The 16,680-nt window shown below is 34.5% G+C and overlaps 1 protein-coding gene across 2 annotated transcripts in view; it reads left to right on the forward strand.

Annotated features, from left to right (window-relative positions):
* Positions 1-16,680, forward strand: part of LOC121057126 (cilia- and flagella-associated protein 47-like) — a 302,279-nt gene that overhangs the window by 25,024 nt on the left and 260,575 nt on the right. For both annotated transcript variants that reach the window (XM_040530883.1, XM_040530892.1), the window contains 7 exons: positions 580-710; positions 1,889-2,011; positions 2,814-2,945; positions 3,958-4,035; positions 4,597-4,741; positions 6,626-6,720; positions 14,758-14,926. In XM_040530883.1, coding sequence (XP_040386817.1) covers positions 580-710; positions 1,889-2,011; positions 2,814-2,945; positions 3,958-4,035; positions 4,597-4,741; positions 6,626-6,720; positions 14,758-14,926 — 873 coding nt within the window. The remainder of the gene's footprint in view (positions 1-579; positions 711-1,888; positions 2,012-2,813; positions 2,946-3,957; positions 4,036-4,596; positions 4,742-6,625; positions 6,721-14,757; positions 14,927-16,680) is intronic.

Below are 16,680 nucleotides of genomic sequence, written 5' to 3' on the forward strand. Positions count from 1 at the left end.
CTTGCACTATGGATCGATATTTGTTAGAAGTGTGTGAGACATTTTTTTCCTTTGAAAGACAGTGTTCTGTAAGAGTATGTTGGAGCTTCTTTATTTAAAAAACTAACTGCTAACCGAGTTGGCTTTATTCAGTGCAAAAAAGATTTGGCTAGATGAGGAGCTTGGTGTGCACTGATTCTTGAGAAATAAGATATTTTGATTCTGAGTTTGGAATCAATTGCAAGCAAGAAAAAGCATATGCTCCTTCCCAGAGATATTAGTCTACCAGAAGGGTTGTCTGTTCTTTTACAATTTTTGTTAAAGTTTAATATTTGGGTAATTTGAGGCCAAAAAAAATCAATGAACTTTGAATGTGTTTTACTGCAGGATGCTGATAAACTGATGTTGAGCAATTGACGTGAGAATTCAGTAACTAACCTTATTTAATTCATCATACTGTTCAACATCTTTGAAATGTAGGCTTTGTGTTCAATAATAGAAAGTCATTTGATTTTAATGTGCTTGTGTTATTTGTAATTATACAACATAATTTGATAATTGTAAATGTGTATGACTATAATAATTCTTCATGTTATTTAGGCTTTGTGGAGCCCTATAGAGACTTAGAGTGTGAAGTTGTTTGGCATCCAGGGTTCAACTCCCCAGAAGCAGGAGAATTCAACTTGTGTGTGCGTAAAGGAAACACAACTAAGTTGAAATGTTTTGCAAAGGTAACACATCATACAACAGGTTTAGAAAAGCAAATTTTTTTAACAAGCAATTTCTTAAATATGTTTCTTTGGTTGAGCATTCAAAAATTATTTTAATTTTATGTGGTTTCTCCTTGACGTATTTACAAAAAGAGTGTTGCTCCAAAGAAATGATGGAGAAGGCGAGACTGCCTTTGTCTTGGCTGTGGTTATATACTTCCTTTGGCACCACAACTGAGTGGTCTTTATATATATGTAATTGTTCTTCTTGCCTTGCTTAGTATAGCTAAACAAAGGTTGAGAGGTGATATGATAGTTCTTTATATGTATGTTAAAGGGATACAAATCAAGGAGAAGAAAAATAGAAAGTTTTTTGAGTATGAATAGCTTCAGCATAACTACTGTGGATTGGCTGTAACATAATTTTGTCCTTTTATTTGAGCATGTTTTCTGCTATTTTGAAAATAAATGTTCTGGATAGTTTTCTGAACAGTGGCAAAGAGAATCTCAAATTATTTTAAGGTGGAATAGAATAAATTTATAGAAGGAATCCTATGACAAAATTAGAGATTTTCCAGAAATAAGAAATTTAGTGAATCATTTGGTATGTAATGTTACGTGCCAGGAAGTGTGAATGAGAATGATTTAATTTTTTTTTTTAACTATTCTGATGGCTGCATGCTCTGTATGTAAACATTTTGAACACAAATAAGACTTTCCCCCTTCCTTTTGATATGACTGGTAGCTTTTCATGGTAGCTTTTTCCTTTGAAACCTTGGAAATTGTCATAACTAAAATCAGGCTGTGTGCAAGTTAGAATATTGGCATTATTACTGCTATTAAAAAATTACTGCTATTAAAAAGTATCTTGTCCTGCTCACACATCTGAGATGAAAAAAAAACATGGAGCTTGTGGTATTAAAATTAATTAAAATATTTTTATTTATCTTTAAATTAACTTAGAAATGTATTTGAGTTTGAATCTATTAACTTTGAATCTAGATAAATTCATTATATTGTTTAAATATTGTCACATTTGCAAAATGTATATTTTTCTGTTTAAATAATTCTAATGTATACATTTCCAGAGGTATGTTAGCTTATTATGTAATGAAAAGAAAATAAGGCTGATTATTTATTTATACTTAGTAACATGTTATTTGGTTTGCTTGTTTTTGCTTTCTCTTCTTTTTTGACAGCTTGGTACCACGAAAGTTCAGTTTATAGAACAAAGGATACCGTTCAGTCATTGTCCAATGGGTTTATCTACTTGTAAGACAGCCATTCTTCAAAACACAGGATACAATCATGCCTACTTCCAAGTAAACTAAAATTATTTTTAGTATGTTTAATTACTTGGGGGTGGAGAGGAGGAAGGAGTTCATTTTATCAGATCATGTTACAGCTTTGTATTCTCAGTTATTAGATAGAACTGCTTCAGTTTTTGTCTAGTTTTCAGATGAAAAAAGATTTATATGAAGAGGAATTCTGTCCCTATGTGTCTGTCTATCCACCAATCCAAACCTGACAAAGTGATAGTGTCTCACAAAGAGATAAAAACTCCTTGAAAAGATTTTAGAAGCTGCATGAAAACCATAGGTGAAAGAAGAATCCCATATTGGTGTACCCTATAAAAAGGCATTTACACCTTGGATGTTTTTGTATTGAGAAAGTGAACTGGCTGGTCATCTTATTCTCATACTGGCTGCCCAGTCAATGCATGCGTAGACTCAGACCAGTCACAGCAAATGTGATTATTTTGCTAGCTTAACAGCTAAGAGCATGGTAGGCTGTAATGTGAATTGGGTAAGAGGTGAGCTGGAGCAGGTAAACACATAAGCCATGAGTTAGTAGTAAACCTAACCTCATTAGTTCTGATCACAGAATAATTTGCTATACTTATATAGTGACATAGAATTGTTCCGATTAAAATCCTCAGAACTGTTATTCATACTTTATTTTGGTACTATGTGATTGTTTTATTTGGATTTGTAATTTGTTTATTATGTGTTATAAAGGTTCACCTTGTAAGAATATAAAATCTTTGTGATAGATATAGTAATGTATTTTTTTAGCAGTGATTTTTTTTCCCCAATACTATTAATAATACGTTTGTGTTTGAAGGTCCTTCATTCAAATCCACTGCCTGGAATGTTGATCACCCCTCATGACGGGGTGGTACCTGTGGGAGGCCATGCTGAGCTCAAAATCCTTTTTACTCCAAATGCAAAAATGAGTTTTGATACAAGAGTGGAGGTATTCAAAACTGAATGAGTTTTGGCTTTTGAGTGTTATGTTCCATGTTTGTATGTGGAGATGTTTGAATGTTGAGATGTGTGTGCATCTGAGCATCTTTTGAATTTTATCTGAAGTGTTCTAATACTTAAAAAAAATGTTTTCTTACAGCTGTTGATAGCTAGTAAGCCATTCTGTTATTCTGGTCTCAGTACTGCTCTGAAGTACTAAACAGCCTCTCAGTTGAGATGATTCATAGCATACTGTTGGCAAGCTGCTGAAACTAACATCTCCTTGTTTTCATAAGATCACGTAGACATGCACAGTTTTTGTGTTTTATTGAGTAGCAGGACTGAAATACTGCAGTGTTTTTCATTTCTTGACTACTTCTCATGAACATTACAAAAAGGTTATCTTGGAGATGAATTTACCAGTAAACTTGGTCTGATAATAGGAGTGCAATAAAGATCTAATCCTACTTTGTTTTCTGCATGCCCGCTTCGTCGGCTTGTCTTTGGTCAGATAAGTGGGAAGAAAAAAGGGATTCTGTTATGAAGCTGATCTTTGCTACCTTTTCCGATTCTAATCTTGGATTCTTTGTCGTCTTCGGCTGCATACATTATGCTCACTAAACCTACTAGTCATTCTTCTTCCCACTTCTAACAAACACTGCTCAAAACATCTACTTTGTGCCAGCAGCTCCCTCAAGCAATTTGTCTTCAGGTATACTTTCCAGTCCTCACAGCTGCTAAATAGATGTAACTCATCCACTTAGCTTTCTTTTGCTAGAGGAAACTTCGTTCTAATGATACAACCTTGTGCAGCATTATTTTTGTCTGCAGAAGAATGGTCTTTCCCGAAACTTTATTGACAACTATGACTATCCAGATATGGTATACCACAAAGGCACTATTGGTTCTTCTATACCTTTTTTTTTTTCTTTTTCACTTTCTCATTTAATTTTGACAGATTTGATGATATTGTTATGTTCAGATGATCTTGTCAACAATCACACTGTTCTCCATTAACTTAGGTAGCAGTGCGAAATTCGAGAGTACTAGTACTCAGGATTGTTGGATTTGTAGAGACCCCTGAAATAAAGATTGATGTGGTAAGTATGAAGGAATTGTAGCAACGGGTAAGATTAGTAGTTTTTTGCTTTATCTTGATGTCAAAGTGGCTAATTCCTTCTTCATGTTTTCCTTTTTTTTTTTTTTTCTGTACTAACTTCCTGAGAAAATCATCACAGAGAAGAACTTGGGAACAGAAATTAGAAAAAATAAATGTATATATGAAAGTTTCACTAAATGATAACAGCTTTAACCTTTGAACTTGAACACCTGTAAAAAAAAAAAAAAAAAAAAAACACCACTAAAAAGGGATTTCTTTAAGGTAGTAATAGAGAAAAGTATAGGACAGGGAAAAGTGAATCCACTGATCTGTTTACTGAATGAGGAGAACTTTCCTGATGGTGTAACTAGACTTCGTTGCATTTGTTGTCTTGGAAAGAATTTAAAGATAAGAGTTAGGCAAGACAATTAATTAATTGAGATGTCTGCCTAATATATTATAAATTCTGAGTCATTGAACAATTGTATTTTTCACATGCTGTTCATTTACAAAGTTGACTTCACACGGGTTTGACCTCATTTTTTTTTCTTTAAACTTACAGGAACTATTTGACTTTGGTGGTGTTTATGTTGATTCTACAAAATCAATTCCATTTTTGCTTCAGAACAAAGGACAGGCACGTACCAGAGTGGAGTTTGATTTTTTCAAGTATAAGGATTTTAAATTGAGTGCTAAAGACCATTCAGGTATTTACTTTGGTATATCAGCTTTCATTACATAAAGAATAGGATAATGCTAAGAGAAAATCTGTCAGACTATTTCTGGTATACAATTTTTCTGATTAACAGAAAACCTAAGATGATTATTTTAAAACTGCTGCTTAATATAAATTAAAATGAGACCGTTTATTCTGCCTATAAAATGATGCTTGCCAAAAAAAAAAAAAAAAAAAAAAAGCACTTGGAAAATGACAGTTTGTCTGTAGATTTCTTTTTTTTTTTTTTTTTGCCTGTAGTTGCAAAGGCATATAAAAATGTCTGAGCACCCTCTCACCAGTTAAAACAAACAATAAGAATAAACAAAAAGTCAACCCAAAAGCACAACTATACTTATTTCCTGTTCATGGACTTTTATCCACTGTTTTGACAACATTTACTCTTAAGTTAATTCAACATCACTATAAAGGTCTGGACTTTTTTTTTTTTTCCTCTAACAGTGCCTTAATCACAAGACCTCTGTTTTACATGATTTACATGATTTACAAGTTAGAATGACATTGGGGTAATGTGTGGAATTCAGTTGCTATTCTTTGTTTCTTGATAGGACCGCAGTTTCCTATTCTTCATTCATTGTTGCTCATCCCTTTTCTAATTCAGTCCTGGTACCACCCTTGCTGTATTTAAACAACTTCATTAATGAGAGAATTTATGTTCTTATGGCCTCTTGTCCCTGAAAGCTTGGGAAATCAATACTTTTTCTTGTGCAAGCCAATATTGTAATGTTTAGTTGTCCTTATGTAGAACTGTATGTGGATGATCACAACAAATGATCTGATGAGAACAGAGGGTTTTTCTTCCACATGATAGATTTCAAAGGGAAAGTGGGTGCCCCTAGTCGGTCATCTTAACTTGGAAGAAGACTGCAAGACTGTCTACAACAGGCAGCTAGCCAGCTTGGGAATTGACTCATTGCACATGATTTCTAGATCAGAGTTTGTGCTTGGAACAAGTAACGGGGTATTCAGTCAGGTCAGGTACTGTTCAAATGGTGTGCCTCTAGGATGAATAATCCCTCAAAGGAGTTTTACATTAAGTATTGGAAACCCATGCTTCTGCCTACGTCTTAAAATTGGACCTGAAAGCCTGCTAAATTAAGGAAGCCTTACTGGTAAACTTCTGTAGTGCAGATTATGCCTAAGAGTTATTTAGAAAACAAAGTTTTTTTTTTTTTTTTTTTTCCCTCTGGAGGGGGACTCTTTATTAGGGATTGTATTGATAGGACAAGGAGTAATGGTTTTAAACTAAAAGAGGGTAGATTAGATATGTAGATATTTATTTTAGATTTATATTTAGATATTTATTTTAGATATGTGGAAGAAGTTCTTTACTATGAGGGTGGTAATGCACTGGAACAAGTTGCCCACAGAAGTTGGTAACTCTGGAAGTGTTCAAGGCCAAGTTGGATGGGGCTTTGAGCACCCTACTCTGGTGGGAGGTGTCCCTGCCCATAGCAGGGGGTTGGAACCAGGTGATCTTTAATGTCCCCTCCAACCCAAACCATTCTATGATTCTAAGATTCCATTTTTTCCCCTGTGGTATGAGTTCTTTATTATTTAGTTAACTATTTTTGCCTGATGCTTTTCTTCAAAGATAAATTAATTCTTTTTTTTTTTTCTTTCCTTTCAAATATTCCCCAAATCAATGACTTTAATGAAGGTAGTTGGTGATTAACACTTCTCAAAATTACATCCAGAATGCTTATGAGAAATATTATATTCATTCATAACTAGATGAGAAATATTTACCATGTATATACCTGTGTTGGTAATCACTTTCAATTACTGCAATTATTACAAAATTGATATTTAGTGTAATGACATCTCTAACTTGATTCTGAATTTTGCTTGACAGTGGTTGAAAACTGTTCTTCAGAGCCCTATTTGTATTCGGTTGACTTAGAGGGAAAGTCATCTTTGCAGTGCTTGTTGTCCTTCATGCCAAAAGAGGTAGGCTGATGGGGCACTGGTGATTAAGCTAAATTAAACTGGCACTCTGTAATATTTCTACAATGAGAGAATATAGACATTCTAGATGTACATTTTAGTGTGTGCAATAGTTTTGTAACAGTAATCTCATTCTTAAGAAAACAAGTTTTGAAATAACTTATACTACTTTTGTTTCTTTCCTTTAAAGTATGCACACAAAGACAACACACTTTTCCAATGACTTCAAAATGGAGAACAAATACATTTAAATCCTTACCACACATTCATTAAGTCATTCAGCAATTGGCGGCTGTTTTCTATTTGCAGCAGTTTATGGTTTAACTCTCAGATGACCTCAAGGGACTACAAAAGTAGAGGAGTTTTGTGTGTCATAAAGATCAGCAAAGTTGCTTTCTAATGGAGCTATATGAGGGAAATAAATTGAAGATATCAGACTATGGGTTAGTTTTACATCAGGAACATTGCATTTTATTGGTGGTACACATCAATAGGCAGCACTATAGTAAATTTTAAGTCAACCTATTGAGCAACATTTTTTAAGTGGAGGGTTTGGGGATTTTCATATATATGGAGAACAATGAACAGCAACAAAACTTAGTCTTTGATATTATAAACCTCTTTCAGAACAAACAACTGGTTACAGCACAAAAACCTGTTCCATTAGGTTCATTTTTACCTTAAAAAAAAAATGAATTTCAGAGACAATGCATCTTGGAAGGGTCAACAATGTTCTTTTCTCCCTTGTTCCTACTGTCCCTCCTTCCTAACTAGGATTTTATTGTTTGAATAGAAGTCAAGTTCTCTGTTCCAAGCATCATTCAAATAAATACTTGCATATTACAGCCTTCATCTGTTAACACTATGGTTTTCTTTTTCTTATTACTTTCAGCTTAGATTTTGTGTGCACAGGTAAACCATTGCAAAATAAATAACTGGTGGCGTAAATTTATAGTATGCTTGCTACCCTGAATTTTTCCTGACAGAGGATGTGTTAATATATTCATCAAAAATGAATTATTTAAAATTGAATTAATTTCCTCCAGTAGCATAGCAGGCCTTAAGGTTAGATGAGAAGCAGGAGATGTCATATCTTTATAAGTATCTTGACATTGTCTGGTGCAGTATTCACATACGCAAGGAAGGCAGGTGTTGACTGGATACAGTGCTAGGAAGGTATGCTAAATTGTACACAGAATATCACCAGTGACCTACTGTCAAACTGAAGAGAAGCTCAGTAAGGAAAACGTTGACATTTTCGTTTAGGTATGAAGGATCAAGAATAGAAATTTGTGTATACAATTTGTGTATCTCTAAACTACGTTCATATTGATGGGAGCCATAACCTAGTATCTGACAGCTCTTTTCCTGCTTATGGCATGGGGTTTCTCTGGTGATAGTGCTGCTGTACAAACTGATCCTTTATTCTTCATTGTAGTAGAAAGCAGTGTAGAAGGAGGCCAATCATCCCCTTCCAGACTAGTGAAATATCAACTCTAAAATTGTAAATGAACCCCATCCCCTTCAAACTATCAAAATAGGGATTTTATGTGACTCCCAGTACCCTATTCCCCCCCTGCTGCGATTAAGCTATTTTACTGTTTTCTTTCCTTGCCAAGTGTAAGGATGGATTAAGAATAGATATGTTGCTTCTAACACTGCTGTACATTCAAATGATTAAACATGCAGAATCGTCTACTGTCTCGGAAGTCTTCTGAACCACTTATTTAGTTAATTTCACTTGTAGTCTGAGCATTACTGACGGTTATTGACAAGGATCTCCAACTGTCATTTGATGCTGGTGATAAGGTAACCTAACTGAAGACAAGGCTATCTCAATTTGCAATCTGCTCTAATGGTATAATTTTGGAAGAAAAATCTTATATTTAACTGGGTCTGTTTTCAGACAGCTCTTTTTAAAAAAATAAGTCACTGTCAAATATATTGCATCTGTTGATTATAGTTTTTCTCTGTAATATCTTTTTTTAATTTTTCAAACTTTGAGTGCTTTTCCAGTCTTGAGCAGCATAGTTTTGTTTTGTTTTGTTTTGTTTTCAAGCAGAACAACTTCATTCAGAAGTAAGGGAATAAAGAACTTCAAAAAGGAAACTTCCCTGGGGTGCCTCATGCCTCATAACCAATTAATAAGCCCTGCTCTCACAAATTTTATTTATTTCCATTTCCCCTTCTCTCCATGTGCTCACATCTTTTCTCTGTCTCTACCCTGTGCTAGGTAGGCTCAGTGCGCAGACAGTGCTTCCATTCTGCTGCAAGTATATTATTGCTTGCCTGGCAGGAGGCAGCTTACTGATTACCAGGCAAGACATGCCCAAATACACTTACAACTTACAACCCACTGGTGGTCACATGTTAACATTGTTGAGCTTTAATGAAGCACTGATAGCTGGGAGCAATAGCACTGATTAATGTAAAAGGCAGAAAACCTTGAAAACTAAATGTGCCACAGTATGGCATGACCAAGGAAGCATCTGGAAGTGCCTGTACCCCAGCCCCCCCCCCCCCCCCCCCCCCCCCCCCCCGGATGCTGTAGCTTTTCTTTAATCTAGCTCCTGCAAAGTAGTATAATAAAATATTTTTTTTAATAATAAGTCTAGTTTTGTTAAGAAAGTGGTATGGGTAGCAGCATTTCTTGTTGTGATCAGAGACTCTCATTAGCTGCAGATTCTTAGAACATTCCCCCTTGGATCTGAGTTGCTGTTATTCTACTGCATCTAGATTTGCCCCTTCTCTTACCAGATTTCTTCCATCTCTTTTCTGACTTTCCAGTCTTGAAAAAGCTCAGATCTTCTCTCTACATTGAGCTTACTCTCTTCAAGTTTCACAGTTGCTAGCACTATATCCTGCCTCTCCACTTGAACAGCTGTTTCTCTGGTATCATCACTGTTTTCTGGACAACTGCTCTTACCCAGCTTACCTCCCAGATGCTGCAAGCCTTCTGTATCCCAGTGAGAAGAATTCTTTTCTGCCTGCTGTCTGGTTCTGCTAAAGCTTCCTGCTGTTGTTGTAGTCATCATTACTGACAACGCTATCCGTAAACCAACAAAACCCCACAAATTTGTGTTGTGCTAAGAAAGTAGATACTAGAAATATGGAATTGAATCAATCTTGAATACTCCTGCTAAAAATCATCTTGGCAATTGTTTCCCTTTTATGTTAAAAAGCTTTAAAATAGCAAACTAAGTAAACACATAGCAACTCTGAATAGCTGCGATAGTTTTTGCTAAAACTTAGTATGAACAATTACATGTGATATCAAAAGACATTCTTAGAGATGAAGTATATTGGCATGTTTATAAAATAACATCTACAATTTTTGAGATAATTCTCCCAGTAGTCTAAGCAATAAAATGAAATTGATGCTTTATAGATAAGGCTAGGATGCTGCTCAGGTAAAGGCATGGTTTTCCCTTCCTGTTACTCCAGCCAAGGTGTTGGAGGTGACATAGTTCTCTGCCTCATCGGAAAGAGTTGAATAGTGGGATTCATTTGCAGTTATAGTCAGAGATGTACATAAGTGAGAACAATATACAAATAAGTAAATATAAATAGGTAAGCTAGCAAATCCTTAATGTCATATTTTTATACAGGCTATATGATCCTTTCTTTTCTGTTTTGTTATACTTTTAATGAAGTATCTCTCAAATAATGATTACATTTCATGTGTTTTTCAATGCAATATAAGAAGGTTTAGCCAGCTGTAAGTCATTTCATTTCAGATGCTGAGTAAAACAAAATTTCGTATTGATTTAAAGAACAACAACAAATCAGCAGATAAAACAACCAAAAAAACCATGAACATCCAGCCAAATATTTGTTGGAACTCTCTTGTCCCTATCCAAGAAGCATGGTTTTTCTTGATTGTGACTCATGTTCTGCAGGCTGATTGTCTAAGGTCGAGGAGCACTTCATTCTTTTTTTTTTCTTTTTTTTTCTTTTTTTTTTTTTTTTTCTTTGTGCTAGGGAAACGGGCAGTGTGGTATCATGTTGAATATTTGCTCAGTGACAATTTTTGGTCCTTAGCTGTCACTGTGCTTCTCAAGGCAGGATGATCCACCTGCTAGCAGCAGTGTTATGAAAGTTTTGGTAAGGCAGAAAGGCAAAGCAAGGTGCAGGAGTGTGCTGCTTCAACTATATCTATATCTATATCTATATATATATATACACACCCATATATTTTGGAATAGAAAATTCCAGTACCTTGGGAAAAAATATGAAATACACAGCTGTGTAATAATGAGACCTGTGAGGGCTTTGATTGAGATAAATGGAGCAAGTCACACTTGTCAGAGCTTGTTGTTTAGACTTCATATAGAGAAGTGATAGGTGTGGCCCCCCCCCCCCCCCCCTTTTTTTGACAGTGATAAGGATGGATTTATTTATTTATTTATTTATTTATTTTAATGCACAGAATTCACAGTGTAAGATGAATTCTATGGAAAATCAGCTGTGGAATTACAAAATAATCAGGGTATTGCTGGTGCACCATCTCTGACATCTCTGTATATAAGGGAAAGATTTAGTTTTATTTCAGTGTTCTGAATGATGGATTTGAACATTTTTACATTATTCATTATGCTGGTTATATGTGATGGAAAGCTGGAGAATTTAGACTGCATTAAATTTTTTTGTATATTTTAAGGAAGAGTTAATGTTAAATCTTACAAGACTTTAAGAATATATGTTGTATACAGCTGCAGTACATAAAACCTTGGTTCTGCAGTACCATTTACTTTTATAGTTAGGTTTAAATTTTAATCAAACTGCTTTTTTTAATGTACATTACACTTCTCCAGGTATCACTGCTGAAAATCTGTCTGTTGCTAGTGCTATAAATAAATTTTAAAAAGATCCTTTACACAAAAATTCAGTGATTTCTAATGCTTCAAGATATTTGATCACTCTGCATATTATGTTGTAAATACAAGATTATTTTCTTATACAGGTGTTTTAAGTTAATTTGAAGTCATAAATTAGTTCATTGATTTACTTGCAATTTGGTGTGAAGTTGTACTGTAAAAGCAAGTCTTTTAATTTTAGGGAGATATGTACTCTTTGTGCTAAATAAACTATTTGATTCTTGGATTTGAAAGCAAAATTTTTCACTCAACCTTAAGAACATACATTTTGGTAATTATTATAAAGCATATAAAGCATAAAGCATTATTGCATTAGGGTGCTTAGTGAAGATAGAAATGAGGTAACTGCTTTGAAAGTTTATTTTAAAAAAATGTAACTTTTTGTTCTACTCAGATTGCTCCCTGAATTGGACAATTCTGCTTGAATTAGTTTATTTTTTATGCACGAATTTTATTTAAAATAACTTTTTAATTGTCATGGCTTCTGGGGTAGCTGTTTCCCCTTTTTGTTATTTTCATTGCACGGAGTACTTAGTTGAAGGCCTTCCTGCCTCAGGCCTAAGTTCACTCTTCAATGTTAGACTTAGAGCTATCATCCACATTGTATGAAACCTATTTCATAGATTCAGATGAGTTTGGGTAGCCGAACTTTCTGATCAGAAAGATTTCTTAAAAATCAAAAATCAACCACTGTTTAGGAATTCTAAGGAGAAAAAAAGCTTTTTTTTTTTTTTTTCCTAATGAAATGAAAGATTGCAGATTCTTTATTTAAAGAATTGCTATCTTCTTGTGGCAGCCTACACAACCTTTCTTACATTTTTTGGAGGTGTTCCATGTGAATGCATAACAAAAAGCTGCTTTGTTGCATGTGGCTATTCTTTTTAAAAAAAGCTTAAAAGCTTCTTTTAAAGTCTTTTTAATTTCTAAGACTAACACTTTGCAAATTATGCCTTCTTTCCAATTGACGTTCATAATTAGTTTAAGTCAGGATAGGAAAAATATATAAAGTCATGGTATCTATTATAGGTAAAGTATTTTAATCTTACCAAACTTTCTAGGTCTTGAAAAATGCAGTATCATTATACTGGTATACCTGTGACACATGCTGGGGATGGAAGGGATTTTCTAGGTCTCTTGTTTTTATAGCTTTTCTTGGCAATGATGTTTCAAGTGTTAGAATTTCGCATGTAAGGATGTCCATGCTGGCTATAGGGAGCTGCCAGGGCTGACTGTAATCTTTGCACCTGAGGTGCGCACTGAGGTGTGCAGTCATCTCCCCCTTTTTTTTTTCTTCTGTTTATGGTGAGCCATAATGCTTGTGAGATATGCTATTTATATGGGCAGTATATTACATTTTATATTTTTGAAGATGTACAGTGGCTAAGCATGACCAGTATAGCAAACTTCACATACAGCTTGAGGAGTATGATAAAAGCTTCTGATTGAGTCTGGTTTGTGACTGTTATACAAGATGCTTGACCTAAAGAGTCCAGGAAAATTTTCTTCTCCCTCTCTCACATTGGATCACTTTGCAGTGGTCTCTTAAATATGCATTTTAACAGCTATTAAGGTTACCAAATAAAAATGTATTCAGCTTTAATCTATCAAACTTCTCATGTGTTTTCATATAAAGTTTTAAATGATTTTTGATTTCAGTCTTGAAATGCAATGCTTTTTAGTTTCAACTGTAAGAGACGATAGTTTTTTTCTAAAACTGCAAGGAGCCACTGTTGTTAGTAGCAACATATTTCATACATACTTTGAAGTGAAAGGAACTTCTAACACTGAAGAAAAGATCCTTTTTCAGTCTAATTTTTAATTATGTGGTTTTATGATGCAAGCACATACTTTGAAGATGTAGCATGAAGTATTTTATGTGGGTGACTTGAGGTACTAAACTAGAAGAATATTTAAATCACATCAGGAGATTTTTACTTGCTCTTTGTTTATGATCCAACTCAAATATTAGTATACTGAAAATTTCAAATGTCTTTCACCATCTTAATTTCGAAAAGTGTAATTCTATGTTATAAAATCTAGTCACTATCAGATTTGAAGTATCAGTATAAACAAGGGCACAGTGATCTGTTTCCCTTCATCCCATGTTTTCATCTTGCTGAATGCAAATACGCAAAATGTTCCACAATGCTCAGCACACATCTTGCTCACCAGGAGCTTGTAATTGTGTATTAAAAACCCTGCTGGAACTCCAAACATTGTAAATGCTGTGTACTTGCTTCTCATTACCTAAGCTCCGGGTTGATTTTGTTACAGATGAATATATGCTTCCTTTCCTGGGGCAGCATATTTTTTTTTTCTTTCCTGTCATTTATATATTTTACTCACTACCACATATATGAAAATAAAGCATGATGCACTATTTCCTGTGGTATTTGGGTATTTGAAAGCTTTCAACATTTTCATATACTTGGATTTACTGTATGTTTTAAGCAGCATACAGATTTTGTAGGCCACAATCCTTTCTGAAGTTTTCAGTGTCCTTCAAGGTAAGTCATTGAAAGACTCCAACAGTGTTTTTATGGTAGAAGTTTTGGTTTTTCTTCTGTTACATTTGTTACAGTTATCCATATCTTTTTCTCTGAAGAGTGTGCTGCTCTAATGTGTTGGAAAGATCTTGGAAAGATCAAGTGAAAGGTATATAATACCTTCTTGAAAAGTGCACTGTGAAATAAATTAGGTTTATCACATGCATAACCTGTCAGAAAAAAAAAAAAAGGAAAAAAAAAACTGAAAATTTTGTGTAAAATTAAACATGCTGTCTTTAAATTCTAAACCCCACTTATTTTGGGATGTGATTGCTGAAATGAAACTGAGATCAAAATCAATGAATTTGTAATCTAGAATTCAGTGAGGTTCAGTGATGGTGGTTTTGAGTATTTTTCTTTTTTGCCGAGTTGTGTCAGTTTTAACTCAGGTTCCACCTGGTTCTCTGAACCCATTTCATTTATGTTGGCTATACCATAACAGCTGAGTCTTTCTCTTCAACATTGGAAAATTATTATTACTATTATTATCATGATTAGTTCGGAAGTTAGTTTTAATAATTATGAAATAGTAATAAAAAACAATATTACCACTCTGTTGGTTCAAGAAGTACCACTTTCTTTGGGAAAGTGACCACAATGGTATTTGTGCTCTTTAGGTGGCAGCGTATGACTTCACTCTTCCAGTTAATACTCCTTGTGATGACTTTCCATTGCTACAGCAGTGCTCTATACCTGCAACTTCTGTTGGGCCTGTAAAGCACACTACTCCTCCGCAGCCACAGATAGTGACTGTGGCTGTTCCAGTCTGTAGAGTTAAAGCAGTTGGTAAGTAAACTAGGGACTTAAAGCAGGTGGTGAATGCTTATAATTCGTGATGATGTTTTGTATATTCTAATTGCAGAGAATTACCATTTGTCTGCCCCACCCCCCCCCCAAAAAAAAAAAAAAAAAAAAGAAAGAAACCATAAAAAATGACAGGATTTAGAAAGCTGAAATTTGATAAATCCTTGTAATTTGTAAAATTCATGGAAACTTGAAGCTTTTTCAAAATTTAATTTATATTTTTAAATATATGTAAAGCTGAAATTTCTGTAAATGTGTGACACATACTAGGAAAAAGGAGGCTCAGGGGAGACCTTATCATGCTCTACAGCCATCACAAAGGAGGTTGTAGCGGGGTGGGTGGCTACAATTTGTAGCCAGTCTCTTCTCCCAAGCAACAAGCTTGATGAGGGAATGGATGAGGGAATGGCCTCAAGTTGTGCCTAGAGAATTTTAAGTTGAATATTAGGAAAAAATTGTTCGCTGAATGGGTAGTGAGGCATTGGAACAGGCTGCCCAGGGAAGTGTTTAGGTGTCACCATCCCTGGATGTATCCAAAAGATGTGTAGATGTGGGTGCTTAAGGACATGGTTTAGTTGTAGACTTGGCAGTGCTAGGTTAGCAGTTGAACTTGATGAATTTAGAGGTCTTTTCCAACCTAAATGATTCTATGATTCTATGAAATCCTCTCCTCTCCTTTTACTGGAGCTGGTAGAAATGATAAATTTCATTCGTAGAAAATCTTAACAGTTTCGAACTTGTTTAAATTCAAAATCAAAGCAAAAAATCACTTATCAGCTTCCAACAGATTGTGAAAAATGTTTCAGAACCATTTAATTTTTTCATTCTGATAACATCCAGATATTATAATAGAAAATATGTTATGTAATTATAGCATAATATAACGGTAGTTTGCATATGCTCAGATGGAGCAGATACAACCCCTACCTGATCCAGACAAAAGGAAGAACGCATAGTACCCATGTCATGACCTCATGTGATCTGACTTTTTTTTTTTTAATTGATCAATCTTTCAGATTCTTCATGGAGTTGATCTTTTCCTTTCCCTCCCTCCCCTGTGCCTAGTCCTTTATTCTTGCTGTGTTTGCCTTGTACAGACAGTTTCTGCAAGAGGTGGGGGGCCTCCGTGGCTGGCACAATTGTACATTAGTTGGTGGAAACATTCCAAAGATGAGGTTCCTGCTTTGAAACAATATTAATTTACAGAGGTTATATGTCTTTGTTTTAGAGAAATATGGATAATATTGGTCTTTACATAATGTGAGACATAGGATCAAGAAGCACTTCGGGCTTTTTGAAGGGAAGAGAGAATTGATCAACTTCCTCATGGGGTGTGAAACAAACTTGCAGATTTTAATATACTGTATGTTTGCTACATTCATTCCCAGCTGTTTAACCAAATACAGAGGCAAAATGAAGACTCCTGTGGGAATACACATCTTTGTTTTTTGAAATCCTCATTTTAAACTTCATCCTTTGTTATGGTTTCTTTACTCCAGCTATATGAAATTAAGAGGAATGCTGTTGTGATAAAATGTTTTATGCCTTTACTGATGAATTACCATCACAAATGTAAATGCAATATATAACTACTAAAATAATACAGGGTCTGGAAGTAACATTAGTGAATTTGGAAGTGTGTATAGAATTACATGAAAATAATATTCTGCATTTTTTATTGTTGCATAAATGAATATATATTTATATATATTATCATACTCTGAATATAACTAAAG

The sequence above is a fragment of the Cygnus olor genome, chromosome 1 (genome assembly GCF_009769625.2).
Source record: "Cygnus olor isolate bCygOlo1 chromosome 1, bCygOlo1.pri.v2, whole genome shotgun sequence".
Classification (NCBI taxonomy): Eukaryota; Metazoa; Chordata; class Aves; order Anseriformes; family Anatidae; genus Cygnus; species Cygnus olor.